The sequence below is a fragment of the Bison bison genome, unplaced genomic scaffold (genome assembly GCF_000754665.1).
Source record: "Bison bison bison isolate TAMUID 2011002044 unplaced genomic scaffold, Bison_UMD1.0 scf7180017864535, whole genome shotgun sequence".
Lineage (NCBI taxonomy): Eukaryota > Metazoa > Chordata > Mammalia > Artiodactyla > Bovidae > Bison > Bison bison.
In genome coordinates this window covers 1,653,666-1,669,588 of record NW_011495084.1, presented here as the reverse complement: position 1 = coordinate 1,669,588, position 15,923 = coordinate 1,653,666, and the positions used below count along the sequence as shown (strand labels likewise).

The window sequence follows — 15,923 nt, the reverse complement described above, 5'->3', positions numbered from 1 at the left end:
CAGACCTTGGGGTCACGAAGAGTCAGACACAACTGAGCAACTTCACTTTCACTTTTCACTTTCCTGCACTGGAGAAGGAAATGGCAACCCACTCCAGTGTTCTTGCCTGAAGAATCCCAAGGACGGGGTAGCCTGGTGGGCTGTCATCTATGGGGTCCCACAGAGTCGGACATGACTGATGTGACTTAGCAGCACAGTTATTTGGACCTACAGATTTGAGATCACCAATTCCATTTGGAATTCAAACAGGTCTTGAACCCCAAACACAGAGCCTGGGCATAGTGGTGGTGGTTTAGTTGCTAAGTCATGTCTGACTCTTGCAACCCCATGGACTATAGCCTGCCAGGCTCCTCTATCCATGGGATTCTCCAGGCAAGAATATGGAGTAGGTTGTCATTTCCTTCTCCAGGGGATCTTCCTAACCCAGAAATCAAACCAGGGTCTCCTGCACTGCTTCAGATTCTTTATCGACTGAGCTATGAGGGAAGCCTGGGCATAGTAAGCATTAAATCAGTAATATATTGGTCAAATATCCAACACATCACAAGTATAAAGGATACCTTTCATCTCATGCTCACTTTTAAGGAAAGTATCCTGTTTAGAAAAGGCAGAGGAACCAGAGACCAAATTGCCAACATCTGCTGGATCATGGATAAAGCAAGAGAGTTCCAGAAAAACATCCATTTCTGCTTTACTGACTATGCCAAAGCCTTTGACTGTGTGAATCACAATGAACTGTGGACAATTCTGAAAGAGATGGGCATACCAGACCACCTGACCTGCCTCTTGAGAAACCTGTATGCAGGTCAGGAAGCAACAATTAGAACTGGACATGATTTCTTGCCTGGAGAATCCCATGGATAGAGGAGCCTGGCAGGCTACAGTCCATGGGGTTGCAAGAGTCAGACATGACTTAGCAACTAAACCACCACCACCATGCCCAGGCTCTGTGTTTGGGGTTCAAGACCTGTTTGAATCCCAAATGGAATTGGTGATCTCAAATCTGTAGGTCCAAATAACTCTGCTGCTGCTAAGTCACATCAGTTGTGTCCGACTCTGGTTCCAAATAGGAAAAGGAGTATGTCAAGACTGTATGTTGTCACTCTGCTTATTTAACTTATATGCAGAATACATCATGAGAAACGCTAGGCTGGAAGAAGCACAAGCTGGAATCAAGATTGCCAGGATAAATATCAATAACCTCAAATATGCAGATAACACCACACTTATGGCAGAAAGTGAAGAAGAACTAAAGAACCTCTTGATGAAAGTGAAAGAGGAAAGTGAAAAACTTGGCTTAAAGCTCAACATTCAGAAAACTAAGATCATGGCAGCATCAGATCCCATCACTTCATGGCAAATAGATCAGGAAATAGTAGAAACAGTGCCTGACTTTATTTTTCTGGGCTCCAAAATCACTGCTTATGGTGACTGCAGCCATGAAATTAAAAGACGCTTACTCCTTGGAAGGAAAGTTATGACCAACCTAGACAGCATATTAAAAAGTAGAGACATTACTTTGCCAACAAAGGTCCATCTAGTCAAGGCTATGGTTTTTCCAGTGGTCATGTATGGATACAAGAGTTGGAACATAAAGAAAGCTGAGCACCAAAGAATTGATGCTTTTGAACTGTGGTGTTGGAGAAGACTCTTGAGAGTCCCTAGGACTGTAAGGGGATCCAACCAATCCATCCTAAAGAAGATCAGTCCTGGGTGTTCATTGGAAGGACTGATGCTGAAGCTGAAACTCCAATACTCTGGCCACCTCATGTGAAGAGCTGACTCATTGGAAAAGACCCTGATGCTGGGAAAGACTGAGGGCAGGAGGAGAAGGGGACGATAGAAGATGAGATGGTTGGATGGCATCACCGACTCAATGGACATGAGTTTGGGTGGACTCCGGGAGTTGGTGATGGACAGGGAGGCCTGGCGTGCTGCGGTTCATGGGGTTGCAAAGAGTCGGACACAACTGAGCGACTGAACTGAACTGAATCCCATTTAAGTCTGTATGAAATACATTGTAAAGCATTTGAACTTCAATTAAAGTACCAATAATAGTAGCTATTTCTCTTTGATCTGTGACAAGCAATTATAATGGCTTTTGTGCTTTCTGCAATTACTGACTGGTAACTAGAATGTGGCAATTCACTTGCTTAAGAACAAACAGGATTACACAATTTGCCTGCATGTTTGACTTCTCACCTCAACTGAGGAGAGTGATGTCAGTGGGATGCAGACAATGGAAAAAGTAAACTTTTGAATTCGTACATTAATTTGCAACACTTTCACCACCCACATTCACTCTATTAACTGGTACTTAAGCATGGTCTGATTTCTTCTATATTGTATAAATATTTCACTTTTTAAAAAAGCTGGTAAATGGAAGTCAGATTTAGTCATAATCACACTTTTCCCAGTCATCTTGACACTGCTCAGAGAAATCCACAAAATAAGCTACCAAAGAAAGTACATAAAAACACATTTCTTAAAGAGATCTTAGGGGAATGGTGGTCATGGCATTGCATAAGGGGACAGACAGTTCACATGTATGCTATTAAGCAGCACAGGGACATTTGAAAGAACCAAGAATACAAGGGGGAAAACAGGGAAATTAAACTTTCCTATTCAATGCTGATCCACTTATATATGTGAAAGCTCAGTGGACTTCCTCTAGGTACCTAATACCTACTATTAAAAACTAGTAAAGAAATCACTGCCAAGACTTTGTTGGTGGCCCGGGGGTAAAAAATCCACCTGCCAACAGAGGGGACACAGGTTTGATCCCTGGTCCAGGAAGATCCCACATGCTGTGGGCCAACTAAGCCCATGCATGGAAAATACTGAAGCCGACACGTCCTAGAGCCTGTCTCCCCAACAAGAGAAGTCCTCACGCGCTGCCACTAGAGAAAGCCCAGGGACAGCACAGCCCAAAATAAACAAACACAATTTTAAAGGGGAAACAAAAAAATAAATCACTGCTGAAAAGAACACCCTAAAAACCACAACTGCATATTTCACTTTCCTTCTTCTAAGTTTTGGGCATCCAAGGAATATAACTTCTTTTCCTCTTTGGATTCTAAATTACTGAACCTGGGAGACCTTTGAATAAATCCAAACTGAAAAACTAACTTCCAGCAAAAAGAACTTTTCAAACTCAATAGTAAATAACCATATTTACTAAGATTTGAAAATAATATGGAGAAGAGTACGCATTTTGAAGCAATTTGAGATTTTAAAAGTTAAGTCTTGTATCCACATGAACTTGCTATAATATTTTTATTGGTGAATATAATATACTTGGACACAAAATACTGTTAAAATCACCAGGTTTGGCTGCCTTCGTCTATATATGCCCTATTTCAACATGTTTGACTCTGACAATGGAGCCAGTTTAGACACTGAACGCTAATCTCCTCATAAATACAGTCATCATGAAGCGTGTTTAACTGTGCCCAGATATCACCAAGTTTACACTGAGCAAAATACCCAATGATCTCTGGAAGGAATGTTAAGGTCAAACACTAGGCAACAAGGGCATGAGGCAAATTTGACTTTACTTCATGTCAAAAATAAGTACAAAGTCAGTGACTCAGAGCTGATTTTACACTGTGACTAATCTTAGACCACCATAAATTAGAAGTTTGCAACAGCTATAAAACTGCTTCCATTCTGAACAATGAATCTCTAGTTCTTACTAATGTCTCATCTACAAACAATTCATGTGAACCCAGATAAAAGCAAATTATTTACCTCATAAAAACTGTAATCATAAATACAATTACATATTAGATCTGGAAATTAATTTCAAAGACAAATTATTTAAATATTTTTGAAGCAGCAATACTCATATTTCACATGAATGACTCTCCTTAATTGAAAAAAAAAACTTTTACATTTACTGTAGAGAAAATATCTATACTTTTGCCTGATGGAAATGTGGACATAATGTATCAGACTGGAGTAAAACCCTTATAAAAAATTGTGAATTTCATGAGAATACAATTCATTTCTTTCTTTTACAAAAATCTGAGTGCCTAGAATGCCCATGTCTCTCTGCTATGAACTGTTAGTAAAAACAAAGACAAGTAAGACAGTCTCCACAAGCAAAGAGTATACATACACAGTGGAATAGAATGGTACTCAAATTTCAGCACTGTCTCACCCACCTATCTTGTTTAAATGAAGATTTGTGAGTTTTATTTTCTAAACTCTGATCCCATAGGTCTAGAGTAGGGGCCTCAGGGATGTACAGGTATATTCTGATGCAGGGAGTTGGAAGTCCAAACTTTGAGAAACACTGTCTTTAGTGACAAGGGAGCACAGAATACTCAGAACAATATGTCTAATACCTGCCTAATTCATTGGTTTAGAATTCCGGCAACCTCCATTCCTGTGGTCTTTTAATCCTGAGTTAAAATCTAATTCAAGTCTTTAATTACAGGATTTCTTTTTTTACATAGACCCATCCTTAAGTTCAGGTGGCTCTACCTCAAGTATGCATACTTTGATTATGTGTCTCTTTTCATTGAACTTCCGCTTCATTCCTGTGCCTGCGCAGCCACCTGGAGTACCACTGGGATCAATAATAATAATGAGTCCTCTGTCTTGTTTTCTGAGTCTCAAAGCTCTCATTTGTCTCAGAATTTCTGTCCTGTCTTTTGTTGCCCTTTTTCTCAGACCCAGCTCCCGCCCAGTGATCAGGACCACCTGCCTGGATGTGAACATATATCCCTCTCTCAGACTCTGCATGGTGATGATCTGCTGCCCACCCACTGAGGAAACACCTGCCACCCCTTTCTGGATCTCTCTGACACTGTTTGCCTGTCCTCTCTGCTACATACCACCTGCCATCAAAATCCCTAGGTCTTCTAGTCCAGTCATTCCCCAAATTTACAAAGTCATCAGAGAGATGCTTCAGAGTATAGATTGTTAGGCTTCATCTCTTGGGAGATTCAGCCAAGTCTAGGGTGATGTCCAGGAATCTGTAGTTTTAATGCTGCTGCTGCTGCTGCTGAATCGCTTCAGTTGTGTCCGAGTCTGTGCAACCCCATAGACGGCAGCCCACCAGGCTCTTCCCTCCCTGGGATTCTTCAGGCAAGAACACTGGAGTGGGTTGCCATTTCCTTCTCCAATGCATGAAAGTGAAAAGTGAAAGTGAAGTTGCTCAGTCGTGTCCGATTCTTCGCGAACCCCTGGACTGCAGCCCACCAGGCTCCTCTGTCCATGGGATTTTCCAGGCAAGAGTACTGGAGTGGGGTGCCATTGCCTTCTCTGAGTTTTAATACTTAGCATATCATTAAAGACTTGTATACAAGAGTAAGTAAAACTTCTGGAGCATTCTGAGCCATCTCTTACACACATCAACTTTCATTATCACCTCTGTGCTTCAGATACTTAAAATCTGTACATTTAATTCTTATCCTTTAGGAAATAAAATTCAACAGCCAACACATAAAGGTTCTAGATTGAATATTAGAGCCAATTCAATCTAAGTAAGTGGGTGGAAAGATGGTACTGATGGGCAGGCTGGATAAGTATGGGTGATAAGGCCACTTTAGGGTATTATTATAGGAAGCAGCAAGTCTGAAATTAAATGGGGACAGTCAAGTTGAAGAAGTGGCAAATGGCAGAGATTGAATTGATAAGCCCTGATTATATGTAGGAGAGGTGGGGGGAAGAATCACATTAAAAATATAAGGCTTTGTCCCCAACTGATTATAAAGAACAGGTACAGAAAAGTGAGGAAGAAAAGGAGAATCCACATTTCATGAATTCCACTTTGAATATAGTTAGGGCTGATATACCAACCAGGGCCTCAGTTGAAATTTTCTAACAACTGGTGGGATTGTTTGTGTGTGTGTATGCACACAAAAGAGTGAGAAAGAAAATAAAGTGTATGAGAAAGTAGATCAAATTGATGGAGCTATGTTTTAGAGGCGACATGAGTTTGAAACAAAAATGAGCAGTGAGATTCCTGCAAACAGAAAGGCGGTGGGTGACATCCCCAAGGGAGGATATTTTGAGAGAGAAATAAAGATATGGGTAAATTTTGAAGGAAAGCAAATCAATATCTTTGATGCTATTAGTAAAATGGATAAGAACATCAAAGATGGATGATACGGGGGGTAGATTATGTTCTGAGTAAGAGCAGAATTTTCCTGTGGAAAATTGATGAAGTGTAAACCAGGGATGTACACTGTATAGCAGACTGTAGGGCAGTTGGGAGAGTTAGAAAATAGCTCAACAAGGTAGAACCATTTACATTTTTCTCCAGCACTGTTCATCAGTCAGCATCTAGTGAAAACAAACAGTGAGGTCCATTCAGAGTAGGGAATCTCCTGGAAGATGAGTCACGATGACATATTTTGAGATGCATCCATTCCAGACGAACAGGAAAACCCTGAAGTCTCAAGAAATGTTGCCTTAAAGGATGCTGACTTGGATGCTGAAATCAGAGAGAAGTCACACTGTGTCCTGAAGCTCTGTGGTGTACAGCCTCGAAGACAGAAAAGTCAAGAAAACTGGGTGATGCTGATTTCAAAAGGAGGAAAGGGCTAAAAGACGTTTCCAAGATAAGGATCTAGACATGCCAGAGGTAAACAATTATGTCAACCCCACAGTCCCCACTAGAGAGGACCTCCAGGGAAGTGGTATTACCAGGAAGGAATCAGGTTTTCATTGATATGAAGAAGTATAATCATTAGAGATGGTAGAAGATGAAAGAGATTATGATATAGGACGGATCACTGTTAGGGAGGGTGAGAGTTTTCTTCTTTGAAAACTAGAGCTTAGTGACCTGGATATCCTTATCCCAACAATATAAAGATGAAGGCCATTATAAAGAGAAGGAAATAGAAAAAAATGAGCTGACACTGCAACTATGGAATTCAGGGAAGCATTAACAATGCCACAAAAATCAACTTTAAAAAGATATTATATATTTATCCCCTATTTTAAATTATGATAAGACATAATTCAGTGTTTGGTGTTTATATAATAAGAAATACATACTTGTAAAACACAAAAGATTTTCTCTTTTTCCCTCCTTTCAGTCTCCCATTGCTGTGGAGGTGGTTCAATGTACCAGGAGCTGGTCCTTACGTAACATGTGGGATAGAACTGCCTTATGATCCAGCAATCCCACTGCTGGGCATACACACTGAGGAAACCAGAATTGAAAGAGACACATGTACCCAAATGTTCATCGCAGCACTGTTTATAATAGCCAGGATGTGGAAGCAACCTAGATGTCCATCAGCAGATGAATGGATAAGAAAGCTGTGGTACATATACACAATGGAGTATTACTCAGCCATTAAAAAGAATACATTTGAATCAGTTCTAATGAGGTGGATGAAACTGGAGCCTATTATACAGAGTGAAGTAAGCCAGAAAGAAAAACACCAATACAGTATACTAACGCATATATATGCAATTTAGAAAGATGGTAACAATAACCCCGTGTACGAGACAGCAAAAGAGACACTGATGTACAGAACAGTCTTTTGGACTCTGTGGGAGAGGGAGAAGGTGGGACGATTTGGGAGAATGGCATTGAAATATGTATAATATCATATATGAAACGAGATGCCAGTCCAGGTTCGATGCACGATACTGGATGCTTGGGGCTGGTGCACTGGGACGACCCAGAGGGATGGTATGGGGAGGGAGGAGGGAGGAGGGTTCAGGATGGGGAACACATGTATACCTGTAGTGGATTCATTTTGATATTTGGCAAAACCAATACAATATTGTAAAGTTTAAAAATAAAATAAAAAAAAAAGTATGTGTTCTATTTTTTAATATTTCTTATATAGTTTTGGGCAAATATGCTCTAAAGATGACAAATGTTATTGACAAACGTAAGACACAGTCCAGGAACAGTTATGTGTTGCAGGCTAGTTCCCTTTTGCAGGTAAATCACTGGCTTCAGGTCAGTTACCTGTTACACATTAGTTACCTGTCTCAGGTAGCGTGCTGACGTTGCAGGTCATTTCATTACCTTCACCAGCGGAGGTTGAAGCTCTTATTTCAAAGACATAAGAGGTATTGGCAAGAAGTTTCATGAATGTATACGTGTGATCTTGGGGAGAGATGTTTGTAGCATTCCTTTCAACCGTTATCGTATAATGTGTAATTATTCCGTTTGCTTTTTTGGGTGGATCCCACTTCAGTGAAGCTGACTGCCAGCTAGTTGCCATACACTGTATGTTCTGTACAACATCTGGAACTTAAGAGATAAGCAAATGCCCAAAGTTAAAATTTATACACATGTAACAGATAAGTGATTTAATTATGTGATTGCTAGACAAAATCATGTTTAGGAGTAGACACAGAATAAAAATGTAACATATCAACCTTTCAAGTGTGTTAGCCACTCAGTCATGTCCAACTCTTTGCAACCCTACGGACTGTGGCCCACCAGGCTCCTCTGTCCATGGAATTCTCCAGGCAAGAATACTGGAGTGGATAGCCATTCCCTTCTCCAGGGGATCTTCCCCACCCAGGGATCGACCCAGGTCTCCCACTTTGCAGGCACATTCTTTACCATCTGGGCCCTTCAACATGTGCTCAGAAACTTCTTAACATGGACTGAATCAAATGGGCCATTTTCTATGTAACCATGTCAATCCTTACAATACTGAATCCACCACTGAATATTCTCCTAGGCGCAACATCAACACAACCTCAAATACTCAGAAGCAACTGGGTAGCCAGCTTCAAGTTCAGGCAGTGGTTGAAGCCTGCCCTATTCATCTTTTAATGGGAAGGAGCAGTCTTAGCCATACTTTATGATGGAACTTTCTCATGCAAAACACCCGAGGTGGCTTAAATGGGTAAAGAATCTGCCTGCAAGGCACGAGACGTGAATTCCATCCTTGGGTCAAGAAGATCCCCTAGAGAAAGAAATGGCAACCCACTCCAGTATTCTTGCCATGGGAAAATCCCACAGACAGCGGGGCCTGGTGGGCTATAGTCCATAGGGTCTCAAAGAGCCGGACATGACTGAACGACTAAGCACGCACACGCAGATACAGATGCGGGCGCCTCACCCATGTGGCCTAACAGCACTAGGAAACATGTAACTAAATGTGGGACTTTGCTTATATATTCAGATGACTTTTTTGTAAAAATCGTGCAGACCTGATCCCTCAGTACTTACAAAAAAAAAAAGACTGAAGATGGAAACCAGCCCCAGTTTTTAATTCAGTCCCAGTTTTTTCTAGAACTTCCCTGAATTTACTTGGAAGTAGGCACTATATTTGGCAGATCTAGTTAAAGAGAACTACCCCAGGCCCACCAAAGTGACCCTAAGAGTAGGTACTTCTAGGGAAATATCTGATTATCTAAATGTCCCCTCATGCTGGCATAGCTTATCTTGTTACAATAAAAAGAGGATGCTGTAAAGAAAATTTGCATATTGTCAGTTTGTGGATTATAAACAAGCAGTAAAAAGAAAAATCCTGTCATTATGGGGAAGCAGAGTTATTTAAAGAACATTCAAGTCATATTTAACTTGCCTACAGTTCTCTCCTCTGGCCTAAATTTCCATCTTTACAAATCCTTCATCCTCTGTAACACAAAGGCATCAGAACTAAAGGAGAATAACTTAGGGAGGGTGTGTGGCATTTAAAGAAAAGATGATTCCTCTGATGATCCAAGGTTCTGGCAGTTACATATGTTTAATTATTTGCTTTCTTATTTTCAAAAACATATACCATTATTTTCAAAAATAAATGAACAAGAGATAGTTGATAATGTGCTTAAGTGTAGATTATAAACCTAGATTTTGTGAACATCCGTTTTACTGACTCTATAAACCTAAAAACAATTAATTAACCAGCAGATATTATAACACTTCAAGTCGAAAATTTTATTTAACTAATCAGGGCATAGGGTTTTATGGAATTATTTTTATTTCACTGGTAAAATATATTTATAGGTTTTTAGAACACTGTCTACAAGATTAGCCTTAATCTTTATCAGTGTAATATGCGTGTAAATGGTTTAAATGTTTCTTTTTTCTTTATGGGTTCAGCATTTTTCCATAGTATCACTAATTTATGATACACATTTCCTGCAGTCATGTCCACTTGTCACTAGAGGTCAGAGGCTGAGGTTTCAGTTCAGTTTTTCCACTAATTTTCTCAGCCCTTTTCATCTCACTGCCTGAATCACAGCTTCTTCATCTGAATTATGGGAACAGGGCATCAGTAATATTTTTTGAGTACTTGTGTGTCCAATACTCTAATTAAAGTGCTTTATATAGATCTCTTCAAATATTTTTTCATAACAGCTATGGATGGCTACTGATAAAATATGTTTCTTTTTGGTTAAAGATATAGAGGCTCAGAGGAGTCATGTGCCTTTGCCAAGGTTTTACTAGTAAGTCGCAGAGCTTGGATTCAAATCCAGACACTGATTTCAGAGGGTGCACTTGTATCCACTATAAATACTATTTACTAAGCATATCTTAGGGGCATGCCATGAAAACAAAGTATCAGGTATTCACAAATTAATGTGAAATGATTATCAGTCAGTGGTCTACAATTTTAATTTAGGGATTCACTAAATGCATCCAGACCTACAGGGAAGAAATGACTAGCACAGAATCAAGTGCTTAATCAATTAAGGAAAAAAAAGAGAGAGTGAGGAAGAGATGCCTTTAAAACACATGTGCTTCTAGTTGAGAAGGAAAAGTATTAAATTTTTAAATCAGTTCTACATGAAAACTATTTGACACACAAAATTGAGCCATGGCATGTCACGACACACAGGTAAGTTGTTTAATTAGACCAATGGTATTTCATAGTCTTCATAGTCCCCACCACATGTCACAGATGAACTAGGGAGAAATACAAGCTTACATCCTGACTGCTGCTGCTGCTGCTAAGTCGCTTCAGTCGTGTCCGACTCTGTGCGACCCCATGGACGGCAGCCCACCAGGCTCTCCCATCCTTGGGATTCTCCAGGCAAGAACACTGGAGTGGGTTGCCATTTCCTTCTCCAATGCACGAAAGTACTCTTCAAATGTTACAATATACATTATTGTATATATAGTAACAATATTTTGTACAATATACAAAAAAAATCATAGATTTTTTTCATGAAAATATGAATCAACCAGTTAAAGGTGATCAATGGCTTTTCTCTTTTTCCCCCCCCAGCAATCTCAGGTAGTACTAGGAATTGGGTAATTTTCATATATATCTAGTAGTGTACTTTGCTCCTAAACTAGTCTTTTATTTCAACTTCCTTGGTCCAAAATGAAAAAAACATGCATAAATATATATCTATTTGATTGCAAACGACAAGATCCAGTCTAGCCTGAAAGCACTAAAATTCAGCTTCTTTGAGTGAACAATTAAATATTGATACTTAGTCACGTAAACTGAGAAAACAAAGGGAAAAGTGTTAAATACAAAATCAAACATTTTAGGATCCAAAACCCACATCTAACCTGATTCTTGGGTTGTGAATTTTACTACGTTACTAAATTGATTGCCATTTCCAACTTTAGTAAAGGCAGTTATACTGATGGAATAGGTGCTGACTGGTTCCAGTCCAACAAGCTTGGCTTCAGTTTGAAAACCTGAAATATTCTGAAAAGCAGAAAAAAAAAAAAAAAAACTCTTAGTCACAGTGCATCATCAAAAACTTATTTATAATTGGAAGAAATATTTTTAATACATAAAAATTATGTCTTCTGTGTTTAACCTATGATTTAATAAGCATGGGTATTTTTAATTAAAAATTCAAAAATTAAACAGTTTTTGTGTGTGTCCCAGGGTATGCTCAGGCACAAGGTTGAACTGGACACCCATCAACACTGAAGAAAATCATAATTGCCATTGGTTTTTAAAGCTGAAGTATTTTGTTTTTATTTTGTCTCTCTGATTTTTACTTAGAATTACATATGATTACTTCCTTTAAATTTGCTAAAATTAAAGTCCTCAATTGGAATCCAACTTATGAGCAGTCAGTGGTACTTTATTTTTCTTGAATTCATCAAAATTCATTTTTTAGTTCTCAGTAACATTCTCTTTGTAAATTAATTTATTCGTCAGCTGTTATATGCGAGGACCTGGGAACACAGCAGTGCATGAAACAACCTCTGCTCCTATGAAGCTAAGATTCAGAAATTATGAGATTTTCCCACACAATTCCTAAATTTCTAATTTTATTCAATCTCTTAGGAAAATGAAAAAACAAACAAAACAGTTATCACAGATATACCAAAAAGGATATGGTGTCTCACAGAAAATTTTACCATCAAATACAAGGACTTCATTCAAAGAGGACTGTCCTAACAGAAAGAGCACTTAAGATTAATAGTTATCCTATGGGGAAAAAAAGACAACCTCTTATGTGGTATAATTTTAAGAACACTGTATTATATCTGATCCAAAATATAAACCAGTTTGACTTATAAATTAAACATTTCAGTGGCAGAAATTTAGCAAGAATACTAACTCTCAGGGCACTCATAGTTAGAATCATATTTTAAATTAATCTCTTACAAGCTATTGATATCCTTTATGAATTCACTGTGTTATACAATTTTCTTTCATTCTTTCTTATTTACTATTCACAACGCACATGGTTAGATAACCAGGAGATTATAAAGATATATAAGACCTGGTCCCTGTCATCCAGCAACTGTTACATTCATTAGAAAAATCTACCAATAACTGTATACGGAGAAAAAAATTAAATACAAGCAGATAAATTTTGACTTGGGTTAGGAGGGGTGAGTGAGTACACAGAGAAATTACTGAACTCAAGATATTATAATAAAAAAGTGTGAGTAGCTTATTGGATAGTAGACAGACTGACAAAGTAAACTGTAAAAGGGAGACATGAGTAAGGAATATTTTCAAACATATTTTTAGCAGAACTTTCTCTTTCAGTACGTGTGAGTGACCTGACTGGGACGGCAGGAACATTTGGAGCGGCCCAAGAGTTACTATGCCTCCACAGACGCACATATCGCTGGGAAGGTAAGAGAGAGAAGAAAGTGCTGTGTGGGACACAGAGGGAGCTGAAAACAGAAGGGAAAACAGGACACCACACTCAGAAAGAAAGCCACACAGTGAGAGGAAAGCAGACGCTCCAGACACTGAGAGAGGAAAGACGACGGCATCGGGCACACACAACGGAATCGGAAAGATAGTAGGGCGATGAGCATTCGTAGAAGACAAAGTAGACGTAGAAAGGAGTAACTAAAAGCAGTAGCAGATTTTAAAGGAAAACTACTCTTTCCACCTCAAAAAGGATATATTTAATACTTTATGGTATGCATATTATGTTAATAATATAAAAATACTTATAGTGAAATTTCAATGGTAGCATTAGGTAGATAAAGAAGATATATATGTTAAAGATTAATTGCAAGGGGGTAAGAACAGTAGGAAAACTAAACAAAGAAATACATGTAGATAAAATAATAATAGATTAAAAAATTAAAATTAAAAGAGAAAAGAAAATGAAAAAGGAAAACTCCACAGAACTGCCAATGCCCAGCACAGGGGCAGAGGTTTATAACAATAATAAAAAATGTGACTGAAAAAAAAAAAAACTCGAAGGCTTAATTGGACTTTATAGTCCTATAAAACGGAGAAAGACAACAGAGTGGGGAAAAAAGGGAAAATCCAAAAGAATCTATAAAACAGTCAAAAAATAAGAGTAATAAATGTTTTTCTTGAAAAACAAATAAATGTTTGATATAGATTTTCCTCTTACAAGCTTCACTTTTTAATGGCTGCATATTTACAAATCCCATTTTGCACTTGAGGAAACTTGAGTCATAAGAAGTTAAGGAACTGCCCTAAGGGAGCATAGTAAGTCTTGAAGGCAGGGTTGCAACCATTTGGAAATTATTGCAAATTATTCCAACCAATAATTTGATGCCAGAGTCCTTAGTTCATGACTATGCTAATGCTGTTGATGGTAGACATCTCTGCTCTGAGGGAAAGATCACACAAATACATCCATGCTTCAATATTCATACGTGTTTATCCTAGGAATGGCCACATTCCATATTATTTAAAGATAATAAAAATCATTATTACTTATGCCATAGCATTACTCACTTTGTAAGCTACACATGCTATAAAAATAATTTACCATCAACAATAAATTATAATGCATATAATACTGGGGACGATGTTTATGCAGAATTTTTGCATCCTCCATGCTGTAACTGAAAAGCATTCCAGTACTTCATTTGCCTTTGGGGAAAAAAATACTCAAATAAATGCTAGTCTATTACAGTATATTTTGGCAATTAGGTGCTATAAATCATACAGGTATATTTGAGATCCTTTGTTACATTAGTTCTTTGGGTATGTTTCATTGATTCTGAAACCTAAAAATGGAGGAGTAAAAGAGTGTTTAAAATGGAAACTAATTAGCACTGAAGGAAAAAGAATAATGATATATCTTAAAAGACCAATTAGTGTGAAATTATACTATATCTGGGAAGGTTACTAGAAGTCCAGGATAAACACATCTCTGAAAAGGTTAAAAATATTCACTTGGTACTTCTTTGAACACTTGGTAGTTTTCCCTTAGTTATGGTTTCATTTTCCACAGTTTCAGTTACCTGCAGTCAAGCTCAATTCAAGATACTAAATGGAAAATTCAAGAGACAGAAATTCATAACTTGTACATTGTGAGCTGGTCTAAGTTGCGTGATGCAGTCTCCAGGCGTCCTGCTTCATCTTGCCCTGGGTGTGAATTATCCCTGCGTCCAGCATTGCCTGCCTGCTAGTCCACGGGCTTTTTGGTTATCCGATCAACTGTGGGGTAGCACAGTCTTGTATTCAGTGCACCTTTATTTTACTTAATAATGGTCCCAAAGTACAAGCGTAGTGATGCTGGCAATTCAGAGATGCCAAAGAGAAGCCATCAGTGCTTCCTTTAAGTGAAAAGATGAAAGTTCTCAACTTAATAAGGAGAGAAAAAAAAATTGTATGCTGAGGCTGCCAAGATCTGGGGTAAAAACGAAGCTTCTGTGAAATGCTATGAATTGGGGAAGAAGGGAAAAAACTGTACAAGTTTTGCTATTGTATCTCAAACTGCAAAAGTTATGGCGATAGTGTATGATAAATGCTCCCTTAAGATGGAAAAGGTGTTAAATTTGTAAAAGAAGATGTTTTGAGAGAGAGAGACAACATTCATCTAACTCTTTACAGTTTATTTTAATTTTTTAAATTTTGTTGTTATGGTTGTTAATCTCTTACTGTGCCTAACTTATAAAGTAAACTTTATCACAGCTATGGATGTATAAGAAAAAATAGAACATAGGTTTAGTACTATCCTTGGTCTCAGACATGCACTGGTGGTCCTGGAATGTAACCCTTGCAGCTTAGGGGGATGACTGCAGAAATATATTACACTTAAGACAATAACAGGTTATAAACAGTCTGAAAAAATTTTCTGTATACTTTTGCAGCATTAACAAAATGGTGTAATGATTTCTTAACTTACAGATATCTAAAAACTTTAAATTCTATTAAAATGCTCTACAAAGCACTTTACTTCCATACCTGACAAATGTTTGCTGTGTTTTCCTCAAGCATCCTTAAATTGTGGGAAACCAAAGAGATTTTTTTTTAAAGATGGGTTTTGTGTTATTTAAAACAGTCCATTTCCCCCCGCATGTCAAAATATTTTACAAGAATGTCTAAGTTTTTGAAATAAACATACGGTGTTATAATCGACCTACCTGATAAAATATAGTATCAGTTTCATGTTCATGAATTTTTAAACTATATATTTTAACAATACCGCCTGGAACAGGACTTGGGCTCCATTTCAGCCATACAAGGTCTGAAGTGTAGTTGACTAAAGTCAAATTTTGAGGAGGCGCTAAAGGCACTGCAGGAAAACACATTACAAAACTTACATTCATAACATTT

At 38.1% G+C, this 15,923-nt stretch overlaps 1 protein-coding gene across 1 annotated transcript in view; it reads right to left on the bottom strand.

Moving 5' to 3' along the window:
• The window catches only part of PTPRQ (protein tyrosine phosphatase, receptor type, Q), a 232,711-nt gene that overhangs the window by 135,970 nt on the left and 80,818 nt on the right, over positions 1-15,923 (bottom strand). The window contains exons 23-25 of the mRNA XM_010832015.1: positions 15,731-15,882; positions 11,462-11,603; positions 7,961-8,230 (exon numbers count right to left, since the gene is read on the bottom strand). Coding sequence (XP_010830317.1) covers positions 7,961-8,230; positions 11,462-11,603; positions 15,731-15,882 — 564 coding nt within the window. The remainder of the gene's footprint in view (positions 1-7,960; positions 8,231-11,461; positions 11,604-15,730; positions 15,883-15,923) is intronic.